General features: G+C 39.3%; 1 protein-coding gene across 3 annotated transcripts in view; it reads right to left on the bottom strand.

Moving 5' to 3' along the window:
* Positions 1-25122, bottom strand: part of PDE4D (phosphodiesterase 4D) — a 972033-nt gene that overhangs the window by 412830 nt on the left and 534081 nt on the right. The window contains exon 1 of one of the 3 annotated variants that reach the window (XM_068990577.1): positions 23790-23917. The exons of the other annotated variants lie outside the window; for them this stretch is intronic. Within the exon in view, the coding sequence (XP_068846678.1) occupies positions 23790-23917 (128 nt within the window). Of the gene's footprint in view, positions 1-23789; positions 23918-25122 lie in introns of those variants that run through there. 3 annotated transcript variants of the gene reach the window in all.

The following is a 25122-nucleotide window of genomic DNA, read 5'->3' as shown; positions in this document are numbered from 1 at the left end:
TGCATCTGATGTGGGCTTCCCTCATAGCTCAGTTGATAAAGAATCTGCCTGCAATGCAGGAGACCCAGGTTCGATTCTTGGGTTGGGAAGATCCTCTGGAGAAGGAAATGGCAACCCACTCTAGAATTCTTACCTGGAGAATCAGGCTACAGTCCATGGGGTTGCAAGAGTCAGACGCAACTTAGCAACTAAACCACTACCATATATCTGATACTTTCATTAAATTTCTCACCTTCCACTGTACCTGATATCTCCAAGTCATAACCTCTCTTGCTTTATTTTTTCATAGAATAAATTTCCAATATTGTGAGGAGAATGAGGTGGAATTGCTGTGCAGGCTGAGAGGAGGACCTGTGGGAACATCTACTTCGTATGCAGATTTTCCATCAATCTCCACCTATTTTTAAGTTCCTCCTCTAACACCCTCCTCTGTGAGCATTTTGTAATTAGCATTCTCAGTCTAGCTAATTCCAGTTCTCTATTTTCCATTTCTAAAATACTTCTCTCTCATCTCCAGCTGTTTCCTTTCTCATCTCTCTATTCTTGGGAATTTATACCCTTCTATTCCCTCGCTATCATTTTAAGACAGGATTTTCAAAGGCTGCAGTTTAAAAGGTTGGGTTAGTTTCCACCGGCTGTCATAGCATAGACCACAGACCAGGAGGCTTAAACAACAGAGATTTGTTTCCTCACAGTTCTGAAGGATAAAAACCCAAGATCAAAATGTCAGGAGGTTTGGTTTCTTCTGAGGCCTCTCTTTTCGGCTTACAGATGGCCCCCTTCTTGCTATGCGTTCACACAGTCATCACCCTGAGTGTGCAAATGTCTGATGTTTCTCTTTCTGTTTCCAAATTTCTTCTTCTCATAAGGATACGAGTCATACTGTATTAGGGCCCATCCTAATTGCTTTTAACATAGTCATTTAACTTAATCATCTTTACTTCCAAATAAAATGACTTTTTGAGGTTCTGGGATTAGGATTTTAAAACATGAAATTTGAGGGGACAAAATTCAGTCCATAACAAAAGTATGTTTAAAACATTAAAAAAAAATTTACCCATGCACCTATGGACACCTTATCTTTGGCAAGGATATACAATGGAGAAAAAATAGCCTCTCTAATAAGTGGTGCTGGGAAAGCTGGACAGCTACATGTAAAAGAATAAAACTAGAACACCTCCTAACACCATACACAAAAATAAACTCAAAATGGATTAGACTTAAATGTAAGGGCAGAAAATATAAAGCTCTTAGAAAAAAAACATAGGTAGTATGACTCCTTGAGATAGATCACAGGAAGATCCTCTATGACCCACTTCTTAGAGTAATGGAAAAAAAGAAAGAAATAAACAAAAGGGACCCAATTAAAAGCTTTTTCACAGCAAAGGAAACTATAAACAAGCTGAAAAGACAACCTCAGAATGGTAGAAAATAAAGCGAATCAAACAACTGAGAAAGAACTAATCTCTAAAATATATAAGCAGCTCATGCAGTTCAATATGAGAAAAAACAAACAACTCAACCAAAAAGCAGGCAGAAGATCTAAACAGACATTTCTCCAAAGGAGACATATAGATGACCCACAAACACATGAAAAAATGCTCAATATCACTCATCATTAGACAAATGCAAATCAAAACTACGAGATATCACTTCACACGGATTAGAATGGCCAGCATCAAAAAATCTACAAACAATAAATGCTGGAGAGGGTGGAGAAAAAGGAACCCTCTTGCATTGTTGGTGGGAGTGTAACTTGACATAGCGACTATGGAAGACAGTATGGAGATACCTTAAAAAGCTATGAATAAAACTACTATATGACCCAACAAACCCACTACTGGGCATATACCCTGAGGAAACCATAACTGAAAAAGACACATGTACCCTGGTGTTCACTGCAGCACTATTTATAATAGCTAGGACATGGAGGCAACCCTGACGTCTACTGACAGATGAATAGATAAAGATGTTGTGGTACATATATACATATTACTCAGCCATTAAAAGGAATGCATTTGAGTTGGTTCTAATAAAGTGAATGAACCTAGAGCTTCTTATACGGAATGAAGTAAGTCAGAAGGAGAAAAACAAATACTGTATATTAATGCACACTGCAGATGGTGATTGCAGCCATGAAATTAAAAGACGCTTACTCCTTGGAAGGAAAGTTATGACCAACCTAGATAGCATATTCAAAAGCAGAGACATTACTTTGCCAACAAAGGTCCATCTAGTCAAGGCTATGGTTTTTCCAGTGGTCATGTATGGATGTGAGAGTTGGACTGTGAAGAAAGCTGAGCGCCGAAGAATTGATGCTTTTGAACTGTGGTGCTGGAGAAGACTCTTGAGAGTCCCTTGGACTGCAAGGAGATCCAACCAGTCCATCCTAAAGGAGATCAGTCCTGGATGTTCATTGGAAGGACTGATGCTAAAGCTGAAACTCCAATACTTTGGCCACCTCATGCAAAGAGTTGACTCATTGGAAAAGACCCTGATGCTGGGAGGGATTGAGGGCAGGAGGAACAGGGGACGACTGAGGATCAGATGGCTGGATGGCATCACCGACTCGATGGACATGGGTTTGAGTAAACGCCAGGAGTTGATGATGGACAGGGAGGCCTGGCATGCTGTGATTCATGGGGTCGCAAAGAGTCAGACACGACTGAGCAACTGAACTGAACTGATTCATCAGTTAATTAACTTACTTATTAAATAACTATTGCACACCTATTTTTGTAAGCTTTAACAGCAGAAGGCATACAAAGGTAAATCAGACCCAATCTATGAATACAAGAGGGTTTCATTGAGAGGGATAAGAGCAGAGGGCTTTATATTTCTGGGATGCAGTTTTACAGGATGTTTTAAAATTTAAAATACTTATCAACTCCTTAATGGTAATTCTTTTGAAAAAATTTAATGTTGCCTCCCTGGTAGCTTCGTGGTAAAGAATCTGCCTGCAATGGAGGAGATGTGGAGATGCTGGTTCAATTCCTGGGTTGGGAAGAGCCCCTGGAGAAGGAAATGCCAACCCACTCCAGTATTTCTGCCTGGGAAATCCCATGGGGCTGCAAAGAGTTGGGCATGACTGAGCGACTAAACAACAACAGAATGTTTCCAAGGGGATACTAACATGTCTCACCTTTTAAATGAAATGCAAAGTTCCATACTTGAAAAAAAAAATCACTTGTGGGACTCATAAGTCACACACTTAGAAAGGTTGTCTTGTCTTTCTTTTGGTTATCATTATTTCATTTCAGGGAATATAACAGATTAACTTTCAATTGAAGAGGAACATTAACTTAAAAACCAAGCAGCATTAAAAGAACTCCCCCCAGGCCCCATCCCACTATACTTACACACCTCGGGGCAGGTGAGGTGTGAAAGTATACCTCATCCATTCTCTCAGGGCAGGCTGAGGAGCACGGGGAGGGGGAAAAACTGTTCACAGAGAAGAGCTAAGAAAAGCTCATAATGAAAAGCATAACACAAAGCTCCAATAAGTCTGGCCCAAGGATTTTCACACTTGGCAAACACATGGAGTTGAAGAGTACCGCTACAATTTTTGTTTCTAAGGGGTATTGATCCATGGAAAAATATTAATGATTAATCTGAACTTAAGCAACGAGACGTTGTTACTTTGTGCTGGCAATCTTTGCCTCCACCATCTATATAAACTGCATGCACAATGACTGTATACCAACAAGTAAATAATCATTTCACTTATAGTTTCAAAAAACTAAGGTCATGGCATCCAGTTCCACCACTTCATGGCAAATAGATGGGGAAACAGTGGAAACAGTGACAGACTTTATTTTCTAGGGACATTATCAACTTCCTTATAAAATGGTGCTTTTTAGGGAAGATTCACTTCAGTTCAGTCACTCAGTCATGTCCGACTCTTCGCGACCCCATGAATCACAGCACGCCAGGCCTCCCTGTCCATCACCATCTCCCAGAGTTCACTCAGACTCACGTCCGAGTCCGTGATGCCATCCAGCCATCTCATCCTCAGTCGTCCCCTTCTCCTCCTGCCCCCAATCCCTCCCAGCATCAGAGTCTTTTCCAATGAGTCAACTCTTCACATGAGGTGGCCAAAGTACTGGACTTTCAGCTTTAGCATCATTTCTTCCAAAGAAATCCCCAGGTTGATCTCCTTCAGAATGGACTAGTTGGATCTCCTTGCAGGCCAAGGGACTCTCAAGAGTCTTCTCCAACACCACAGTTCAAAAGCATCAATTCTTTGGTGCTCAACCTTCTTCACAGTCCAAGTCTCACATCCATACATGACCACAGGAAAAACCATAGCCTTTACTAGACAGACCTTGGTCGGCAAAGTAATGTCTCTGCTTTTGAATATGGTATCTAGGTTAGTCATAACTTTTCTTCCAAGGAGTAAGCGTCTTTTAATTTCATGGCTGCAGTCACCATCTGCAGTTATTTTGGAGCCCCCAAAAATAAAGTCTGACACTGTTTCTACTGTTTCCCCATCTATTTCCCATGAAGTGATGGGACCAGATGCCATGATCTTCGTTTTCTGAATGTTGAGCTTTAAGCCAACTTTTTCGCTCTCCTTTCACTTTCATCAAGAGGCTTTTTAGCTCCTCTTCATTTTCTGCCATAAGGGTGGCATCATCTGCATATCTGAGGTTACTGATATTTCTCCCGGCAATCTTGATTCCAGCTTGTGTTTAGGGCTTCCAGAAAAACATATATTTCTGCTTTATTGACTATGCCAAAGCCTTTGACTGTGTGGATCACAATAAACTGTGGAAAATTCTGAAAGAGATGGGAATACCAGACCACCTGACCTGCCTCTTGAGAAATCTGTATGCACGCCAGGAAGCAACAGTTAGAACTGGACATGGAACAACAGACTGGTTCCAAATAGGAAAAGGAGTACGTCAAGGCTGTATATTGTCACCCTGGTTAGTTAACTTATATGCAGAGTATATCATGAGAAACGCTGGACTGGAAGAAACACAAGCTGGAATCAAGATTTCTGGGAGAAATATCAATCACCTCAGATATGCAGATGACACCACCCTTATGGCAGAAAGTGAAGGGGAACTAAAAAGCCTCTTGATGAAAGTGAAAGAGGAGAGTGAAAAAGTTGGCTTAAAGCTCAACATTCAGAAAACGAAGATCATGGCATCCGGTCCCATCACTCCATGGGAGATAGATGGGGAAACAGTGGAAAGAGTGTCAGACTTTATTTTGGGGGGCTCCAAAATAACTGCAGATGGTGATTGCAGCCATGAAATTATAAGATGCTTACTCCTTGGAAGAAAAGTTATGACCAACCTAGATAGCATATTCAAAAGCAGAGACATTACTTTGCCGACCAAGGTCCATCTAGTAAAGGCTATGGTTTTTCCTGTGGTCATGTATGGATGTGAGAGTTGGACTGTGAAGAAGGCTGAGTGCTGAAGAATTGATGCTTTTGAACTGTGGTGTTGGAGAAGACTCTTGAGAGTCCCTCGGCCTGCAAGGAGATCCAACTAGTCCACTCTGAAGGAGATCAACACTGGGATTTCTTTGGAAGGAATGATGCTAAAGCTGAAAGTCCAGTACTTTGGCCACCTCATGTGAAGAGTTGACTCACTGGAAAAGACTCTGATGCTGGGAGGGATTGGGGGCAGGAGGAGAAGGGGACGACCAAGGATCAGATGGCTGGATGGCATTACTGACTTGATGGACGCGAGTCTGAGTGAACTCTGGGAGATGGTGATGGACAGGGAGGCCTGGCGTGCAGCATGGGGTCGCAAAGTCAGACACGACTGAGCAACTGAACTGAACTGAACTGAACTGAGGGCTTCCTAGGTGGCGCTAGGGATCAAGACCCCAACTGCCAATGCAGGAGATTTAAGAGATGGGGGTTCAATCCCTGGGTCGGAAAGATCCCCTGGACGGGGGCATGGCAACCCACTCTAGAATTCTTGCCTGGAGAATCCCATGGACAGAAGAGCCTGATGAGCTACAGTCCCTAGGGTGGCAAAGAGTCGGACCTGACTGAAGTGACAGCACGCACGCATGCATGCAGGGAAGATTAAATGACTCAATATACATAAGTCAATATACATCCTCTCTTTAATTGTCAATAAATGTATTCATATATATATATATGTTTATGTATGTGTGTCTACAATTCAACTAGGTGTTAGTTTAGCCCAGAGACTTGTAGTCTGGTTTGTTAGTTTAGCCCAGAGACTTGTAGTCTGGTTTGGAATAAAGCATGTAAATGTTATTTGTCTTGTAGAGTGATCTGTATTGTATTGTATTGATTGTATTGTAGAATGCTATCTTGTAGAGTGATCCAAATGACAGTGAAATCTCACAGTAAAAGATACCGTAAAAGCTGCACGATTAGATGCCCCACGGTCACACTGAAAACAACAGATCTCACATATTCTGCCTGAACTCTCACTGCATGCCAATATATGCATCAATCATCATATTCAAGACAATCCTAAAATTTACGTTTTATTACTCTAATTACATAGAGAAAGAATATGAGGCTCAGAGAAGGCAGGCAACTGGGTAAGGAAAACAAACAGATCCACTTGGACCCCAAGCTTAGTTTCCTTCCTTGAAGTCATGTAATTCTGACTCTGCAACATGGTGGAGCACATGATGCTCCGTGCATATTACTATGGCAGAAGGATGATCTGGATCTTGAAAAAAATGGTAGAATTTGGGCAGGTCAAGAGGAAAGAAGGATACTTCAGGAGAGGGGATGGTGAGCCGAGACAAGGGGATGGAAATACAGAAGGCATATCTAAGAGACAGCTACAAACCAATTTGTTTAGAGACAAACCGTATGACTGAGAATCAAAGATAAGATCAGAACAGTAGGCTGGGTCTAATTTTAGAGGCCTTGAATGACAGACACAGGAGAGTTGTTGAATACCTCATGTACTAAGTCACTTCGGTGGTGTCCAACTTGATAGCTCATACAACAAGAGAGACTTTATCAAGGAACCACTGTGCTGCGTCATAGAGATATAAAAACATAAAAGAAAGAAACAAACAAAAAACCCAAGAAACAGATCTGGTAACAAAATAGCCTCAGTCTTTCTGGGGCTTCAGGTCCACAGTACATGGAATAATGCAGAATTCTGACTGACTGTCACAGTAATGCAGAAAGGGGGTCAGCATTTGGGTTCCCAATCATGAGCAAGAGTTGTCGAGACAGGCTCCATTGGGGAGTGATGGGCAATGAAGAAAGGATTTGAAGAGTGGAATTACATGATAAAAAAAGTAGTGAATACTTAAATTTTAAAAATGATAGCTGATTACTGTGGAAATTTGAAACCTGAGTTAAGTGATTCTACATTTTCAATTGCAAATTTTATGAAATCTAAATTTAGATTGAGACGCCATCGAGATGGCATCACCAACTCGATGGACATGAGTTTGAGCAAGTTCTGGGAGTTGGTGATGGACTGGGAAGCCTGGTGTGCTGCAGTCCATAGGGTGGCAAAGAGTCAGACATGACTGAGCAACTGAACTGAAGTGAACTGAAATTTAGATCAAGCATGATTGACAGAAAGTTAGCATCTAAATTAATATGTATATAAAATACACACAGGACTTCAAAGGACTAGAATGAGGATAGAATTTTCAATAATTCATTAATAATTATATATTGCTTATAATATTAATCATTGATTATATATTGATTATATTTTGAAGTTAATTTTATCTGTTTATTTTTTTTTTAAGTGGTAGTAGAATATTTTAAATTACAAATGTGGCTTCCATAGTATTTCTATTGGCCAGCACAGGTCTAAATACTGAGAAATAAATAAATAAGAGGTCAACAGCATGATGAGACAAATGACCCAGTTAAGGGAACACAGGTTACTTATTATTCCATCCTGGATCATTATTTTTGACAACATCTATAGAGAATATAAAATTTGTCTTCAGTCGATTAGATAACACGCCCTGGATGTGACTGCATTGTTAATCTACCCTCCTTTACATTGGTCAACTCTTCCACAACATCCAGGGAAAGCAACAACTCCAACTGTATTTTCTTGGTATGTCTTGTATTTGTTTATCTTTCAGAGGACAACTATTTTGCTCATAGCTGTTTTCCATCTTTTGTCTCAAGCTCTCTCTTGATGTCAATCTCAATCTAGAACTGATTTATCAAAGAGCCCCAGAGGAGAGCCCAACAAGAACAGCTCAGAGCTGTTCTAAGAAAATGATAACTAGAAAACCAGGAGTTATTCTACATCAAGGCATAGCCTTATATGCCTGGATTTTTTATGGGGGATTATAGTTTGATAGTGAAACTTTGGTGTGTTTGAGAACTATGGATAATAATCCAGACATCTGCTCTTCTAAGAGTTATATGTGAAACAGATAGACGGTAGACGATTTTAACTAAATGGAAAAAAAAGTGGGAGAGCTGAGGACTGTGAATTGTTGGGTATGACAAAAATACAGGCAACATCATTTATCAAGAAAAGAAATGCAAAACTCTACCAATTTTCAGGGTTCCATGTATCTAAAGCAATATGTCTCCCAAACTGGAATTACCCAGATGTTTTACACTGGTGAGAGTAAACGTTTGACTTATCCTGGAATGGGTCAGGTCAGAAGTAGGAAGTTCACATCTCCTTGCAAGCTAAGAAGAGTAGTTTTGTTTTGTTTTTCCCATTCTCTAAGCCAGGTGCTGGACATACTTAGAATCTACCCACAGAAACTTCAGATCAGTGGATTTATAGCCAAACAGCACTATATAGAACTCTAATAAAATTATATTTCCACATTTACCTGATATCTGTATGAATATTTCAACTTCCAAGATATATTTTAATTTTTGAGACTATTGTATATGAAGTCTCAGTGCCACAGATGAACTGATCTACTCCACTCTGTTCTAATTTCTAATTATTAAAGTATTGTTTAGCATTTACTATGCATTGTTTGTAACAGTTCTATATGAAAAGATTGTAAGCAATAATTTTTTCATCACTCTTTACTTACAAGTTATATATGACATATATCGTATTAAAAGTATATATGAAATAACAAAGTGCCATAATCTATAGGTTATAGCAGTGAAGCACTCATAAGGCATATAAAAGTAACTTCTCTGGCTAAGAGAAAAGAAGGTTTTGTGAAACAAATAAACATATCCATTAGAGAGGACATTAAGTGCATTTGAAACAACCTCAATAATACACCCAAGCTCCTGGGAAAAGAATGTATTGAACTACTGATAAAATTGTTTTCAGAACTACTAAAAGGCAGTAAGACAAATACCCATATCTGGCCAAACAAGAGAAAAGTGTGCCTATTGAATTTCCAGTAAGAAATGTTTGGTTACAAGAAAGAGGCTATTTTAACATTGTTTTTTTACCAGCAGCGCAACAGAAAAGGATGGAACACAATCTCATAGCTAATTCTTACTATGTGGCTATGAACATCCTTTTCTCCATTGACTGGGTCGTGGCACATTATTTTTTGTTGGTTGCTTCTCTGTTGTTCCCTATAAATCCAGAATTATGTACCTCTATTCAGAGTCAACACAACCCTAATCATTAGGCCAATTTTAGTTGATTTCTGACAACTGCAACATTTCAACATTCTCATTAATATTTATTTCTGAGAAACTAATAATAGTAGAAGAGATCAGTACTGGGTCATCTTATCAACATTCGCTTTGTGAAAGCATTTGTTGGTTACAAAAAGGTTCAAGATCCAATACGACAATTTGATTTGAAATCCATCGTCAGTTTAAAAATAAATGCCATTTTGCAAAGCTTGGCAATTTATGTATCTTACAACTTAGCCAAATCTAGTGACCTCAGCAATAAAATATTTAGTAACAAAGTCTGATGTATTTTGGATGTTTCTGTAAATTATTTATCCTCTATACAAGCTACATTTAGAGGTCTGCACAGTATATTGCAGGGTGAAAATAAGGATCTGAATTGGAAACAAATACACAAAAGGTAACTGACTCTGACTTTGCTAAACTTAAGGTTAACTCACACATGTACATGTTTCCCCAAGGACCTCTGCTTGGTCCTCTTTGGTTTTCATATCCCCAATCCTGACTTTCTCTTTTTTTTTTTTTAACTCTTTGTTAGATATTTGTTTGCTCTTCTCCATTCACTTTTCCTGACAAATTCTCAAAACCAATTTGTTCATCAATAAGTTATTTTTACTCTCAAACCCGATGTTCCTCTTCTTAGTCTTTGTTCCTGTTAACTACAATTCAGGAATACTGGTGGTGTCTAGGTATGATCAAGGAAACAGCATCTTCTTTTTCTTTCCTATAACATTTTTCAAGTCTTGCTGATCCTTCTTCCGTGTTTCCCTCCTATCGATTTTATTACTACATGTACCATTCCATGTTAGACCCTAAATACACACTCTCTTTAAAAGAGACAAGGAGAAGGCGATGGCACCCCACTCTTGCCTGGAAAATCCCATTGACGGAGGAGCCTGGTAGGCTGCAGTCCATGAGATCGCTAAGAGTCCGACACGACTAAGCGACTTCACGTTCACTTTTCCCCTTCATGCATTGGAGAAGAAAATGGCAACCCACTCCAGTGTTCTTGCCTGGAGAACCCCAGGGACAGAGGAGCCTGGTAGGAGGCCGTCTATGGGGTCGCACAGAGTCGGACACGACTGAAGCGACTTAGCAGCAGCAGCAAGAGACAAATTTACTTTTCCTTGTAAATTTTTATACATTGTAGAAAATATAAAATACACAAAATGTACAACATAAATGAATATTCTGCTCCATCATTTTGTACAGGGTGTTACTACTACTTCTAGAGTGGATTATTGCTATCACTACTCCCACTGGTCTCCTTACTCTATCATCTGCTGCTCCAAACTATGCCTTTATAGGTGCCATTTGATTCTCTCTTAAGTGAAGCTAAGATCATAGAATTCCACTGTTCAAAAATCTTCAATAGCTTATTTTAGAAAAACAAAATCCTTAGCTAGGTTTTCATGAGCCTAAAAATACAGTCTCACTCTCTTTAATTTTATTTCCCATGACTGCCTCTCAAGTTCATTAAGTTTTGGCGACACTTATTTTTTTTCCTATAAACGTTTACTTACTTTTCTATAATCCATGCCTTTGCCAGATTCTCAGCTCCACAAAACTGAGCGCAAACATCAAGACTAAATGTCATTTTGTCCACGTATGGCACCCCCAGTTAGAAGTACATTCTCCCTTCTCAGAGCTGATAAAGTGTTTTGCTTCTACTTTCCCTCTGGATATGGAGTATAAAATACACTGTATTTTAGAGTCATCTCTCTCTGTATATAGAGAGAGTCTGAAGAGAGTCTCAGACTCTGACCTCTCAGTCTAGTTTCAGGCACCAACGCTAGTATTGAAGCAGCCCTATGGCCGTGAACAAGGCCCTTGAACCCTCAGCTCTCTTATCAGTTGCTGTAAGAACCAAAGGTGGTGATATATGGAAATCTACTGTGTAAACGACAAAGTGCTATATAATAGTTCATTCTTTCCTAGCAGTTCCCTTAGGCACTGCCTTTCAGTAGAATGGCTCATCCTCTTTCATGACTCAATTTGTAAAAGCTTCTCTGAACAAGTGTTTGTGTTTGGCCCTGTGTGCCCCTAGAGGATCAGTCAAGTCTTTATGTGGTTATAATTCAATTTTTTTATTTGAATTTTTGTCTGAGCAATTAGGCTGTGGATCTTCCTGTAGGCTGGAAATTTGTCTTACCCAGTTTTGCAATCCTTAACTGAGAGTTTTGAACTCAAATCCTGTTCAGTAAATGTTTGTTGAATGACTGAATACATGAGTGAATGAATAAATAAATAAATGAATTTACAGATACCTGGATCTTGTCAATCAGTTATTTATATTTAGTACTTGTGTTCTCTCTTCAGACTATCAGCTCCACAGGCACAGGCTCTTTGTGTGACCATCTTGTATTCTACAGTTCCATATGTATGATATTGAATGAATACTTACAGAAAGTTAAACAGAAAAATGTAGCTCAGCTGGATCGTGAAATAAAATGTTCTTGCATATAGAACTTTCTTATATGAAAGTTCTTCTTCCTGGTGTACGTGCAATCTTAGTATATGTTTAACTCAGCAAATGAGGCTCATCATATCTACTATTCGGAGAAGGTGATGGCACCCGACTCCAGTACTCTTGCCTGGAAAATCCCATGGACAGAGGAGCCTGGTAGGCTGTGGTCCATAGGGTCGCAAAGAGTCGGACACGACTGAGCGACTTCCTTTTCACTTTTCACTTTCATGCATTGGAGAAGGAAATGGAAATCCACTCCAGTGTTCTTGCTTGGAGAATCTCAGGGATGGAGGAGCCTGATGGGCTGCCGTCTATGGGGTCACACAGAGTCGGACACGACTGAAGTGACTTAGCAGCAGCAGCATATCTACTATTGACTTCCCTGGTGGCTCAGACAGTAAAGCGTCTACCTATGATGCAGGAGACCCAGGTTCGATTCCTGGGTGGGGCAAAAATCCCCTGGAGAAGGCAATGGCACCCCACTCCAGTACTCTTGCCTGGAAAATCCCATGGACGGAGGAGCCTGGTGGGCTAGAGTCCATGGGGTTGCAAAGAGTCGGACACAACTGAGCGACTTCCCTTTCCCCTTTATATTTACTATCAACACTGGAGTTTCTTCTCAAATCTAATACAAGAATGTCTATAAACATAGATACATCTTTTGATGGTATAGTAATTCAGTGGAGTTGGATATTACTTAGTCTACATTCTAACTCAAAGGAAATAGACTAAACTCAAAGAGAACAGCAAGCTGCTCATATTCTTGATGTTCTTGTTATTATACAAGGAATTACCATGGTAACACCAGTACCATGTTGCATCAGACACCAATATATGCTGTTCAGAAATAACAGCACAGACAAGAGCACGTGTTTTCCATCAAGGCGGCAGGGGCCAGAAGAGCCATTGCAAATTTAGAAAAACTGTATCATAAGGGTATGTTGAATAATTTTGACTACTCAACAGACTTTGAGACTTCTGTAGCTATAGGCACATAGATTTTACTAACTTTTGCCTGGGTTAATAATTAATAACTAAATGACACTAATTCCTCACGTATTGTGATACATTGAAAGCTACCTGTTTTGTGAGATGATTTACTGTGAATTATCATGCAATTGTCAGCTCAGATTTTAAGAAATCTTAGAGGAATTTTAAATGTTTCTTTCATGCAAATTAGGCAAATTCATCATTTTGTGACTCAGCCATTGCTCAGGAAGAAACACCACAAAGGTAGAATTTTGCATTTTTATACTTGGGGTCATCATAAAACTTTGGAACTGAATATCAGCCACCTAAAGGGTTTTGCTGTAATTTATGAGTCTTGCAAAAAAGAAAGTACTGTGCTACTATAGCAATGAAAGCAATCCAACAAACATCCACATAAAGTCATTCTGGGTGGATTATACAGAAACCAATGACGTGCAGATCATATAAGAGGTCCTAATAGCAGACTACATTAATGGGCAGTGTTAGCAAAGACAGAATGGAAGTGTCTGATATAAGAATTTATTAGCAGGTAAAAGAGAACCTGGTGATGAAGGAGTGAGATGAAATAAAGGGAGATGAATACAGAGACTCCCATGTTTCTAGTTTCGATAACTGGGGAGTAATCCATTAGAAACCTATATGCAGGTCAGGAAGCAACAGTTAGAACCGGAAATGGAACAACAGACTGGTTCCAAATAGGAAAAGGAGTATTTTAAGGCTGTATATTGTCACCCTGCTTATTTAACTTACATGCAGAGGACATCATGAGAAATGCTGGGCTGGAAGAAGCACAAGCTGGAATCAAGATTGCCAGGAGAAATATCAATAACCTCAGATATGCAGAGGACACCATGCTTATGGCAGAAAGTGAAAAGGAACTAAAAAGCCTCTTGATGAAAGTGAAAGAGGAGAGTGAAAAAGTTGGCCTAAAGCTCAACATTCAGAAAACTAAGATTATGGCATCTGGTCCCATCACTTTGTGGGAAATAGATGGGGAACCAGTGGAAACAGTGTCAGACTTTATTTTTGGGGGCTCCAAAATCACTGCAGATGGTGATTGCAGCCATGAAATTAAAAGATGCTTACTACTTGGAAGGAAAGTTAAGACTGACCTAGATAGCACATTAAAAAGCAGAGATATTACTTTTCCAACAAAGGTCCATCTAGTCAAGGCTATGGTTTTTCCTGTGGTCATGTATGGATGTGAGAGCTGGACTGTGAAGAAAGCTGAGCACCGAAGAACTGATGCTTTTGAACTGTGGTGCTGGAGAAGACTTTTGAGAATCCCTTGGACTGCAAGGAGATCCAACCAGTCCATCCTAAAGGAGACCAGTCCTGGGTGTTCATTGGAAGGACTGATGCTGAAGCTGAAACTCCAATACTTTGGCCACCAAATGTGAAGAGCTGACTCACTGGAAAAGACCCTGAAGCTGGGAAGGATTGGGGGCAGGAGGAGAAGGGGACGACAGAGAATGAGATGGCTCGATGGCATCACCGACTCGAGGCACATGAGTTTGGGTGAACTTGGGAGTTGGTGATGGACAGGGAGGCCTGGCATGCTGCAATTCATGGGGTCACAAAGAATCGGACATGACTGAGCGACTGAACTGAACTGAACTGAACTGAATCCATTAGGCCTTCTAATCAAAGAATAGAAGCAGAGGAATAGATCTTAAAAGTAAGATAATGAGTTTCATCTTGGCCATGAGAACACCCTGTTTTAATTTAAGGCAGTGATGATGATACAAGTAAAAAGGAAGTGCAATCAGGGCTTAAGACACAAGTCTGGAAGTTGCTAGAATGAATTTAATATGTTTCCGCAAGAGGTACATGATTATTTATTGTGTCTGATGACTTTCTTATTCCCAATGAGAATAATATATCACATAAGAATTGACCAAGCGCCTATTATGTTACAAGCCTTGTACAAAGCACTGTATACACTGTGGTTTAAAGCATAGTCTTACGCTGTTCCCACGATCCCATAAATGACTATGGAAGGAAGCTTCTAGGTCAACAAAATATATAAATATTGGATTGCAATTGTGAGAACTGCTAAAAAGAAGATGAAGGTACAATAAGGGTATATAAATAAGTACTTAACACAGTCTGAGCGTTTAGGGAGTGTTTCCCTGGGGATGATGAGGCCTGAAGGATAAGTAACAACATGAGCTACCGAAAACCTCATGAATGAAGCCCTGACCATCTTTTGAAATTTAGAACACATTCCATCTTGTCTGGGAAGCTGATAGCTTTCCCTTGGGCATTTGTAACTTCCTTCTCAACAAACTTCTCTCTAGGGTATTACCACTGGCGAAACTGTCTTCTTTGCTGGGAGTCACCCTCCTCATGGGGCTGTAGAAAACATGGCATTACAAAGCAAGTTTCAAGTAATCAACTTTAGTTTAAAGGCTGCCAATGGATTGACTGCCCACCCCTCCTGCCTTTATTTTTTGTCTTTGCTTCTTTCAGACCTTCTACATCTATATACAATCTCCTTGGGAGCAGGGCTATGTGAAGTGCTATGCTAAGCCGGGAATGCTTGTCAGAATTCACTATTTCATTCACGCAGTTAACAAAGTAAAATAAAGGTGATAACCGAAGTTTTCCCTTCATGGCATGAATTTATCTATGTAATAATCTTATTTAACGCAAGAGAAAAATCAGTGGGAAAGAAAAACAAGCCAAGAGGAAGAACACACGGAAAGTTGTTCCAAAAGATGGGCAATTTAATGTCTCTAATTGGATGTAGAAATGCACTGACATGAAGCTCACTGTGACTGTGCAGAATCTCCTGTGCATCAGAACAGCCAACATTCTAAGTATTCTAAATAGTCTCAGGTCACTCCATTTAGCAAAGCAGAGGCCGTTATGGCTAGGTGATGGGGGAATGCTAAACTGATGCAGAGGAACAAAGGTCAATATTTATGACTGGTTTTATTAATCACTAGTAGTTGGCAATAGATTGGAAAACAGACTTTCTTTTCTAACTTCAGTTGCAAAATACTACCTGTTTATTTCAATATTTTAAAATTCTCATTGATAAATAAGACACAAAGGATATGTTTAAAATTGCATTTTCAATGAAAGAGTTACATTAAATAATCATTTAATGCTTCTCTAAAATGAAATTAAGAATTTATCTTGTTCTTTCACTCTCATGAGCAATCTCCCTCGCTTTATTTTTGCCATTCTCTGCCCTCCCTTTTTAGAGCTCAGACACCTTATTCTTTCAGTTTAACATTCATATCAGAGCCTCACTTAGTTCTCCATAGAACATGTTACTCATCTTCAGGCCTCATCATCCCCAGGGAAACATTTTCCAAATGCTCAGACTATGTTAGGGACCTATTTATACACTTTTATTGGACCCTTGTCTCCTTTTGAGCGGGTCTCACAATTGTAATCATATATTTATATATTTTGTAATTGTAATGAAATGGTCCCTGCTAGGATTTTATTCTGCTTGCTTCAATCAGGATAGGGCTCCAGTCTTTTCCATTTCAGTTTATGTTGCAAGTTACTGCCAAATTATTCTTCCTGAAACAGCTGTTTCCATCATGCCACCATAAAACGGCAGGAAAGACAGCATACATATAAATAATTGAAGTTTATATGATGATGCTGTAACAGACACATAAAAAAAGAGACAACAGCTAGATAAAGGAGAAACTCAATTTTGGAAATAGGGAATTAGGGAAGGATTAATGAAAAAGATCTGCAGGAGGAGCTGGGGTTCATTACAGAGAGGGGGAAGAGGAGACCTACAGGCCAAGAACAGGTATAGTTAGTAGCTCTTTACATCTAAAATGCAGAGTATATGTGGATGATGAGAGGGATTTATTCCTAAGGATACAGGATATGGAGGAGGTAGACCATGGACATTCGGAAGTGAGATGTTTTATAGGCAATGAAAAGCTATTGGTGTAAGCAGGGAAGCATCACGAAATTTTAAAGAATGACAGTCAGGAAGAGGATGATACAAGGATAAAGAGATCAATTATGAGGCTATGAGTCTTTCAGGCAAAAGAAAATGAGGGCCTAACAAGGATAGTGTGTTGGGAAGGGCAACAAAAGGAAGAAGAGAGAATGTACCTGATGACAGATAGTGATGGAGAGTGTAGGCTGAGGCAGAGAAAGCATTTAGGATGACTTTTTGGCAAGTGCCATGGATCACAGAATATGCGGAGGGACCCTGGGCAATTTCAATTACAAATATATTGAGTTTGATTTCTCTGGAGATCCCTTAGCTAGTAGACATTTGTATATACTGCCTTGGATTTGAGGAGAGCCTGAGGAGCTGGAAATACACATTCTAGTTCAAACATTATTGCCAATAACTTTTCCCCAGATGAAAGCAGTGTTAGACTAAATCCTGATGATAATTAGGAGCTTTATTTATTGAAAAGAAGTACCTTTTATCTGAGAAAGTACTACATTTTCCCCTTATGAAATTTGTTCTCTCCTGCTAGGATGAGCTAGTTATGATGAAAATCTACTTTTGGCTCACACATTCACAAAACATGTACCCATGTACATAGGCATGGGGACAGGTGACAAGAGTCTTCATTCTACCAGGTCAATGGGATGGTCACTCAATATTTGTTATCTTTTGTGCAGTTTTACCCAGTATTTTTTACTTCACCTTGAAAAGCATATCAATGTTTAGTACCTAGCCTGGAGCTACAAGAATGTATTAGATCATTTATTCAGCTTTCTGTAATGAAATCTTCATGGTAGCTCTACTGAAATAATAATAGGCTCTGACAATCCAATAAAGCTGTCTGAATCACTGAACATTTTAGATCATTTAAAAAGTGTGGCAATGGTTATTTTTAACCAGGCTAAGAGAGCATTATCTAGTGGTTACCATGAGAAAGATGAAGGTATTTTCATGAATACATAAAAAATAGCAATTATCTGAATCAATCAAAGAGCTTCAATCAATTATCAAAGAGCTTCAAAGTATTCCCCAATCCAATTTGTTTATACAAGTTTCTCAATCTCAGCTCTATTGGGATTTGGGGATTTTTAGTTGAATAATAATTCTTTTTTTCAGTTGAAGTACAGTTGATTTACAATGTTGTGTTAGTTTCAGATGTTCAGCAAAGTAGTTCAGTTATGCATACGTAAGTTTTTTTTTTCCAGATTTTTTCCTAACAGGTTATTACAAAGTATTGAGTATAGTTCCATGTGCTATACAGTAGGTCCTTGTTGATTGTTTTATATACAGTAGTAGTATGTACAGTTCAATTCAGTTCAGTTCGGTCGATCAGTCGTGTCTGACTCTTTGCGACCCCATGAATCGCAGCACACCAGGCCTCCCTGTCCATCACCAACTCCCAGAGTTCACCCAAACTCATGTCCATCGAGTCAGTGATGCCATCCAGCCATCTCATTCTCGGTCGTCCCCTTCTCCTCCTGCCCCCAATCCCTCCCAGCATCAGGGTCTTTTCCAGTGAGTCAACCCTTCACATGAGGTGGCCAAAGTACTGGAGTTTCAGCTTCACCATCATTCCCTCCAAAGAAATCCCAGGGCTGATCTCCTTTAGGATGGACTGGTTGGATCTCCTTGCAGTCCAAGGGACTCTCAAGAGTCTTCTCCAACACCACAGTTCAAAAGCATCAATTCTTTGGCGCTCAGCTTTCTTCACAGTCCAACTCTCACATCCATACATGACCACAGGAAAAACCATAGCCTTGACTAGACAGACCTTTGTTGGCCAAGTATTATCTCTGCTTTTTAATGTACAAGTTTATCCCAAATTCCTGATTTATCCCTCCTCCCCAATCCCCTTTGGTAACCATAGATTTGTTTTCTATGTCTGTGAGTTTATTTACGTTTTGTAAATAAGTTCATTTGTATCATTTTCTTAAGAATAACTCTTCATTGTGTATAAGAGAGTGTTTAACATCATCCTGTTTTTCTACCTGTAGACTTGGCTTTAATCTTTGGGTCTAGAAGATTCCCTGGAGAAGGAAATGGCAACCCACTCCTGTATTCTTGTCTGAGAAATCCCATGGACAGAGGAGCCTGGTGGACTACAATATGTGGGATTGAAAGAGTCAGATATGAATGAGCGAGTGAACCCACACAACTTAAAATCAAAAATGTCCCTAAATGTTGCCAAAAGTTCCAGTTGAAAGCTGCTGGCTACACTGATAATAAATTTAATAACCACTTTTCCAAAAAGGGTTATTGAAAAGCAAATGCTGATCTGGTCTCTGTTTGAATGATGATAGATTCCTAGTGAAATACGTTATATTTGATGAAGATTGACTGTACACAATGTGTAACTGTTTTCCTTTGGTACAGAAAGTAGGATGTATTCACTTATACTTCGAATATATCACTCGTGAAAGTTCAGACTCATTGATTGAACTTTTTTTTTTAATAAACAGGAGGCCCCTCATTACTGAGGAATCATAGTCCAACTCCTGTCTCCTTCCACAGTCATTATCTCAAAGCATTTATATGAATACAATTTGCTATGTGCTAATCTGTGTCACCCCGAAATTCATGTGGAGATGCCTGATCCCCTGTACTTCAGAATGTGACTGTATCTACAGACCGTCTTTAAAGAGGGGATGAGAGAGGCTGTTCAAATGAGTCCCTTACCCAATCTGCCTAATGGTCTTTTCGTAAGAGGACAGTCGGACCCACAGATTGACCAGGATGCAGGCACAAAGCAAAGAGCATGTGAGGACTCAGCGAGAAGACAGCCATCTGCAACCCAAGCAGAGAGGGGCCAGGAGAGACCAAACCTGGCACCACTCTGATTGTGGACTTGAAGCCTCCAAAACTGAGAAAATAAATCTCTGCAGTTTAAGCCATTCAGCCTTTGTTATGGCAGCCCTAGCAAACTAATACTAACAGTTTATTTCTTTTACTACTACTAATGAACTAAAAGTAATATTAATTTGAGTAAATGGAAGTTGGACGATTGATTAGAAATCTAAGCGTGCTAGTGTAATCTTTTCTCAAGGAGAAAAGAGGCTGATTAACGCAGACTCAGACTCCTAGGATTTATTCCTATATCCTTTTTTCTGAGCCCACAGACTACAGGGAAAAAGGCGCATAAAGAATGGAGAGAATGAGAAGAAGGTGGGAAGCAGGAGGGACCCCAGAGCAGCTCAGGACAGAGGCCCGCCAGCCAGAGACACGGGGCAGAGCTGCTGAGACGCGTGAGCACCCAGAGGTGCTGGGTTGTGAGAAGTGCCCAGGAGCACAGGTATATTCTGTACCTGATGGTGCTGTTGAGTCTGACATGCCTCTTTTACTGCTCCCAATATTTGTTGCTAATTTTGCTAAAAAAAAAAAATGTTTTCTGAGCTTAATACTACTGCAGGACAAAAGGAACTAGGGCTTACATTTCACAATTTTTGTAACTGATTGTATCCACTTTTGTGCTTCTATCACGGTTTCTGACAGTTTCAATATCACTTTCCTCTAGGAACGTTCCTCTCTCCCCTTCACAGTGACTTCTCATTTTTACTGTATGGAAGGTCTTGCCAAAGACTCCATGTGATGGTACTCAGAGAAGGGACACATACACCTATGCCAAGACAGGTAACACACACTTTCTCATCATTTATTTCCTAAATAATTTATTGTCCAATCTGTGCCTGGCTCTATGCTGGGCACCAAGGATGTGGCAGTGAGCAAGAAGCAATCCACACACTCCAAAACCCTGCAGCCTGACTGGGTGAGGATGGAGTGGAAAAGCCAGATTAAATCTGATTACTTATTCTCTATGTATCAGGGACATCAAAGTATTATAAAATTTAAAGAAAGCTATTTTTTTTGCAAGAGTAAAAATAGAGTCCTTGAGTTTGTGGAGGCTACAAAACATTAGAGGAAATTTTTTTAAAAACATGAATATAGAAAATTATTAGAATCACAGGTGATAAGACTGTCATTCTCTTCAACACTGAGATTAATTAAGATTTAGGAGTGTTAGCTTCTTTGTTAATCTCTTCACTGCTGCTCCTGAAATAAGAATTCAGAACTATCCAGTGACCATGTGGTCACACTTACAATGCTGCTCATTCTCAATTTGGAAATTATCTCCCTGTGTTCCATGGCAACATGCTGTTCTTTCAACAAGTCATTGTTTTATAAGGATATACTTGAACTCAAATTGAGGTCTATTTTGATACGATTAGATTTCCTGCTTTATTCTCTCCACTTAATGAAAAGTCATATTTCTTTTTACCACCTCAATATTACACTTCATTCACTAAGTTAGAACACCAACATACAGCTCCTCTTCCTCAGTTGTTTTCCGGGCTTCCTCCCTTTTTCCTTCCCTCCCTTTTGGTAATTATCAAAACAGTATCCTTTCTGCCAAAGAGCACAAATGTAACTACATGAAAGGAAACTTAAACACGTTGTCTTAAACAAATCTTAGAGGAGTCCCAGCAAGTATTCTGAAACCTCACCATTTAATTCGGGGTCGATTATAGTGCATCTACAATAATCTACCACTGTTCCAGATGTACTGACTTCTCAGCAGATTAAAAAGAAGTTCAAATAAAGGTTTTACAATGTACAACTTGAAAATATGAGTTGCACAATAGAAAGACACCACCGATGACTTGGATCTTCCTTCACCCATTTATCCATCCCCTCCAACCATCGTTTTCATTACAAGTTTGTTGCCAGAGTTATAATTCTATGGGATAGAAGCGCTACATATAATGACTTAATGACTACATATCTTAGGCAAAAGGCCGTTTATTTTATTTACTTGCTGTATACAATAAGCAATGTATTGTACTGAAGAACAAGCTAGACCTGACATTTTTACAAATTTGAGGTCTACACTGCAAAATACTGGTTATTGTCAAACACCTTGCAAGGATATTTGCTTGCAAAATACATTATAATACTCAGTGTAAAGAGTGACTGAAGATAAGTCTGAACTTGTCTGGGTACAATGCAACATGCCGAGTCCACACTACATACATATACTTATCAGCTTATATAAACACATAATTTTGCTGACTTACACAGGAAGTTGATTACTTTTAGGTGGAAAAAAAGGTAAGGTAATGTGAATAGGAACACAGCATTGACGTGTCTGAAGACCTTACTAATGTAAACTTAAAATAAAAAAGGAAGGAATTGAACCCTTTTTAACTGGTTTCAAGCCAATGCCATAACCACTATGTCTCTCTCAATAAATGCGATATTAGTAAAAAATTGTCTATCTTTTGTCAAACTATAGGCAACAATTCTATCAACCTGTATTGCATATCCATTTCAAGTAGGCTTTCAAAACTCAACATCCCCTATTATGGAAGAAGGTTACATTTTCATGACTAATAACATTTTGGCGTCTAGTGGTATGGGTGTCACACCCCTAACTACAGAAGGGAGTTGGGCGACTGATTAAAACTGAGCTGTATAGGGAGTCTCAGGATACATTTTCCTAATGTTCTCTCACCCAGTTGCTAGTTACTGCCAGCGTGTTTTAAATTCAACTGGTCCTAGAGGTCGACAGGAAGAGCCTTGGTACTTGGGGAAGAGAATCGAATATTTCTCCTCTCAAAAAATTTTTAAAAGTTCATTCCCATTACTTTTTTTTTTTTACAGTTGAAAAACTAACTCCAAGGCATTTCTGAGAGTTTGGAAACTTGTAGGAAAAAAATCACTTAAATATCCGAATGTTCCTCTATGTTTACAAATAAGGTCATGTTTGGCAAAATGTATCCTTTATGTGTGAGTTTATGCATGCATCATAAGAAAAGGAAAAATAGAAGTGTAGGCTGATAATGATAGTCTTTCAGTAAGTTATGTTGTGTTTTGAATTTTGGATTCTGATTTCAAGATTTCATACAATTATGGAGAATTGGCATTTTCACAGAGAATAGAGTCTCATTGAAAAAGGCTCCCAAAGTTCATTCTGAAAAAACTGAATATAACGACTATATAAAACCCAAATTGAGGGATTAGTTTTAGACCCATTTGTCAAATATATTAACCCTGTTTTTACACTGCAGTAAAAAGGCTAGAAAATAGGACAGGGTTTTCTTACTGCACTCCCTCTTTTCTTGTAATGAAAACACTCAGTTCAACATTGCAACTCTTAATTATACAACGTGAGCTGGTCTGGGTAATGAGTGTGTGAGAGAGAGAGAGAGAGAGAGAGAGAGAGAGAGTGTGTGTGTGTGTGTGTGTGTGTGTGTGTGTGTGTGTGTGTATGTGTGGTGTGGGTCTTTGTGGAGACTGTGAGTTAGCACAATTTTGGAACCTTGATCTAGAAATGACATCTTCTTCAGAGGAAAAATATCTAAGCCTATTCTGGCCTCCATAGTGACCACATGTAAATCAATGCTTTTTATAGAATTTGAACCTATTTATCATACGTAGGCATTAAGGAATGCTATCTGTAGATTGTGAGATACTGGGAATCTGGTAATAAGAGATTTTATAAATATATCCATTATTCAGGAAAATCCTCTGTGAAATATTCACCGTAGATGATTCTGAAGGTAGTATAAGCACTAGTAATCTCTTAAATTCCTAAAATCTATAGACCCTGAAACCGTATCAGCTTTTGCTAATAGCTAAGCTAAGAATATTTTCCAGCTCTCTTTCCTCTTTGGTTAATTTTTTTCTAGCTATCCAGTATGCTGAATTTTAGAACTAACCTCTCACCCTGACCCTCTCAGCTCAGCAGACCTCCAAAGCAGTTACTAAAGGGCAACAAAACACGTTTTCACAGACAGACAGCTAGAAGAAAGGAAAGCAGTTACCGTCTCCTCTGTGGCTTAATGTCAATGGGCTTGTTGGTTGCATAAGGTGATCCAGGAACATGTGCAGGGCTTCGGAATCTAGCCATCTTCCCCAGGGTTAGGTACTCACAGCTGGTTGGCAAACTCATTTTATCCAAAAGGCAGGAAGTAAAAACAAGTCTTAGGAGTCAGCCCAGCATTCCTGGGAAATGCTGGAAAGAACGTGTCAGAGAGTGGGTTTCAGACATACACTGCTCTCTGGTCGCCGGGTGCTGCTTTGCTTTAAAAGTAAACCCGTGTTTCTCAGAGGCTACACGCATTCGCTTGTTTTCTTTTCATGGATACAGGAAGCTTGTTGCTTATTTCTAACCAGAATCAGTGCTCTGACCAATTATTGGCTGAGTAGATGAGGTAAAAATTCTGTAGTGCCACAAAAACCTATTTCCACTCAGACGAGATCTCTGAGTAGGCAGCAAGGTTTAATCCATTATTGTCTGAAGTCTAAAAGAACATCGACCTAATGTTACAGTGGTTGGGAAATCAGAGTAACACTACACACAGAACATGCATCTGAGAGGGAGGAAATAATCAATTATTTGGTAGGTTTTCAAAGGGGGGAAACTGTTTGCTAAACTTATTACAGATCCTTAGAAAATGAGATGGGCACATGGAAATGATTACGCTGGTTTTCCAATTTGCTGGTCGAAAAATTGTGGGTTCTGCCTCATATAGAACTGAACTCAGCCTCAGGAACATAAAAAAGTGGTCAGCGTTGGACTTTGAAACTGATTTTTTTTTCTTATTAGAAATATTCTCTCAGAAGGAACCTAGCTGATCGCTGGATGAAAAGCTATCAAAAAACTGACGGGAAATTCTTTGCTATTTGAAAGTCATTTTTTTCCCCCATAACAACGAAAGACGAACTGGAGAAATTGGAAATCGTTCCAAAATTCTCCCTAGAGCTACAAATCTCAGAGAGAAGTTAGAGCTTTCATGAGCCGGCAGTTTTTAATAGTCCTCACCTCATTTCCTAGTATTCTAGCAATACAACCACTGCGGTCCTCATGTGCAGTCTCAAGACAGGAGTTCAGAGTACTATGCAGGGTAATTTTTATGTTTGAAAAATGATTTCTTATCCAGGATTTGAATAAACACAACCTATTTATTTAAGAGATCTGGGACCCAGGCAAACACAAAGTCTGCTGAAAGAAAGCTATATTTTATTCTGCAGCGGCCAAATTCAGACAATGTTTGGGTTTAAACCACATCATTTAAATTTAGATTTTTTTTAAGTTCAAAGGAGAAGATAAAATTCCATTGGTGGCTCAGATGGTAAAGCGTCTGCCTGCAATGT

The sequence above is a fragment of the Capricornis sumatraensis genome, chromosome 18, assembly GCF_032405125.1.
Source record: "Capricornis sumatraensis isolate serow.1 chromosome 18, serow.2, whole genome shotgun sequence".
NCBI lineage: Eukaryota > Metazoa > Chordata > Mammalia > Artiodactyla > Bovidae > Capricornis > Capricornis sumatraensis.
The sequence above is the reverse complement of the archived record's forward strand: the minus strand, read 5'-3'. Positions and strand labels throughout refer to the sequence as shown.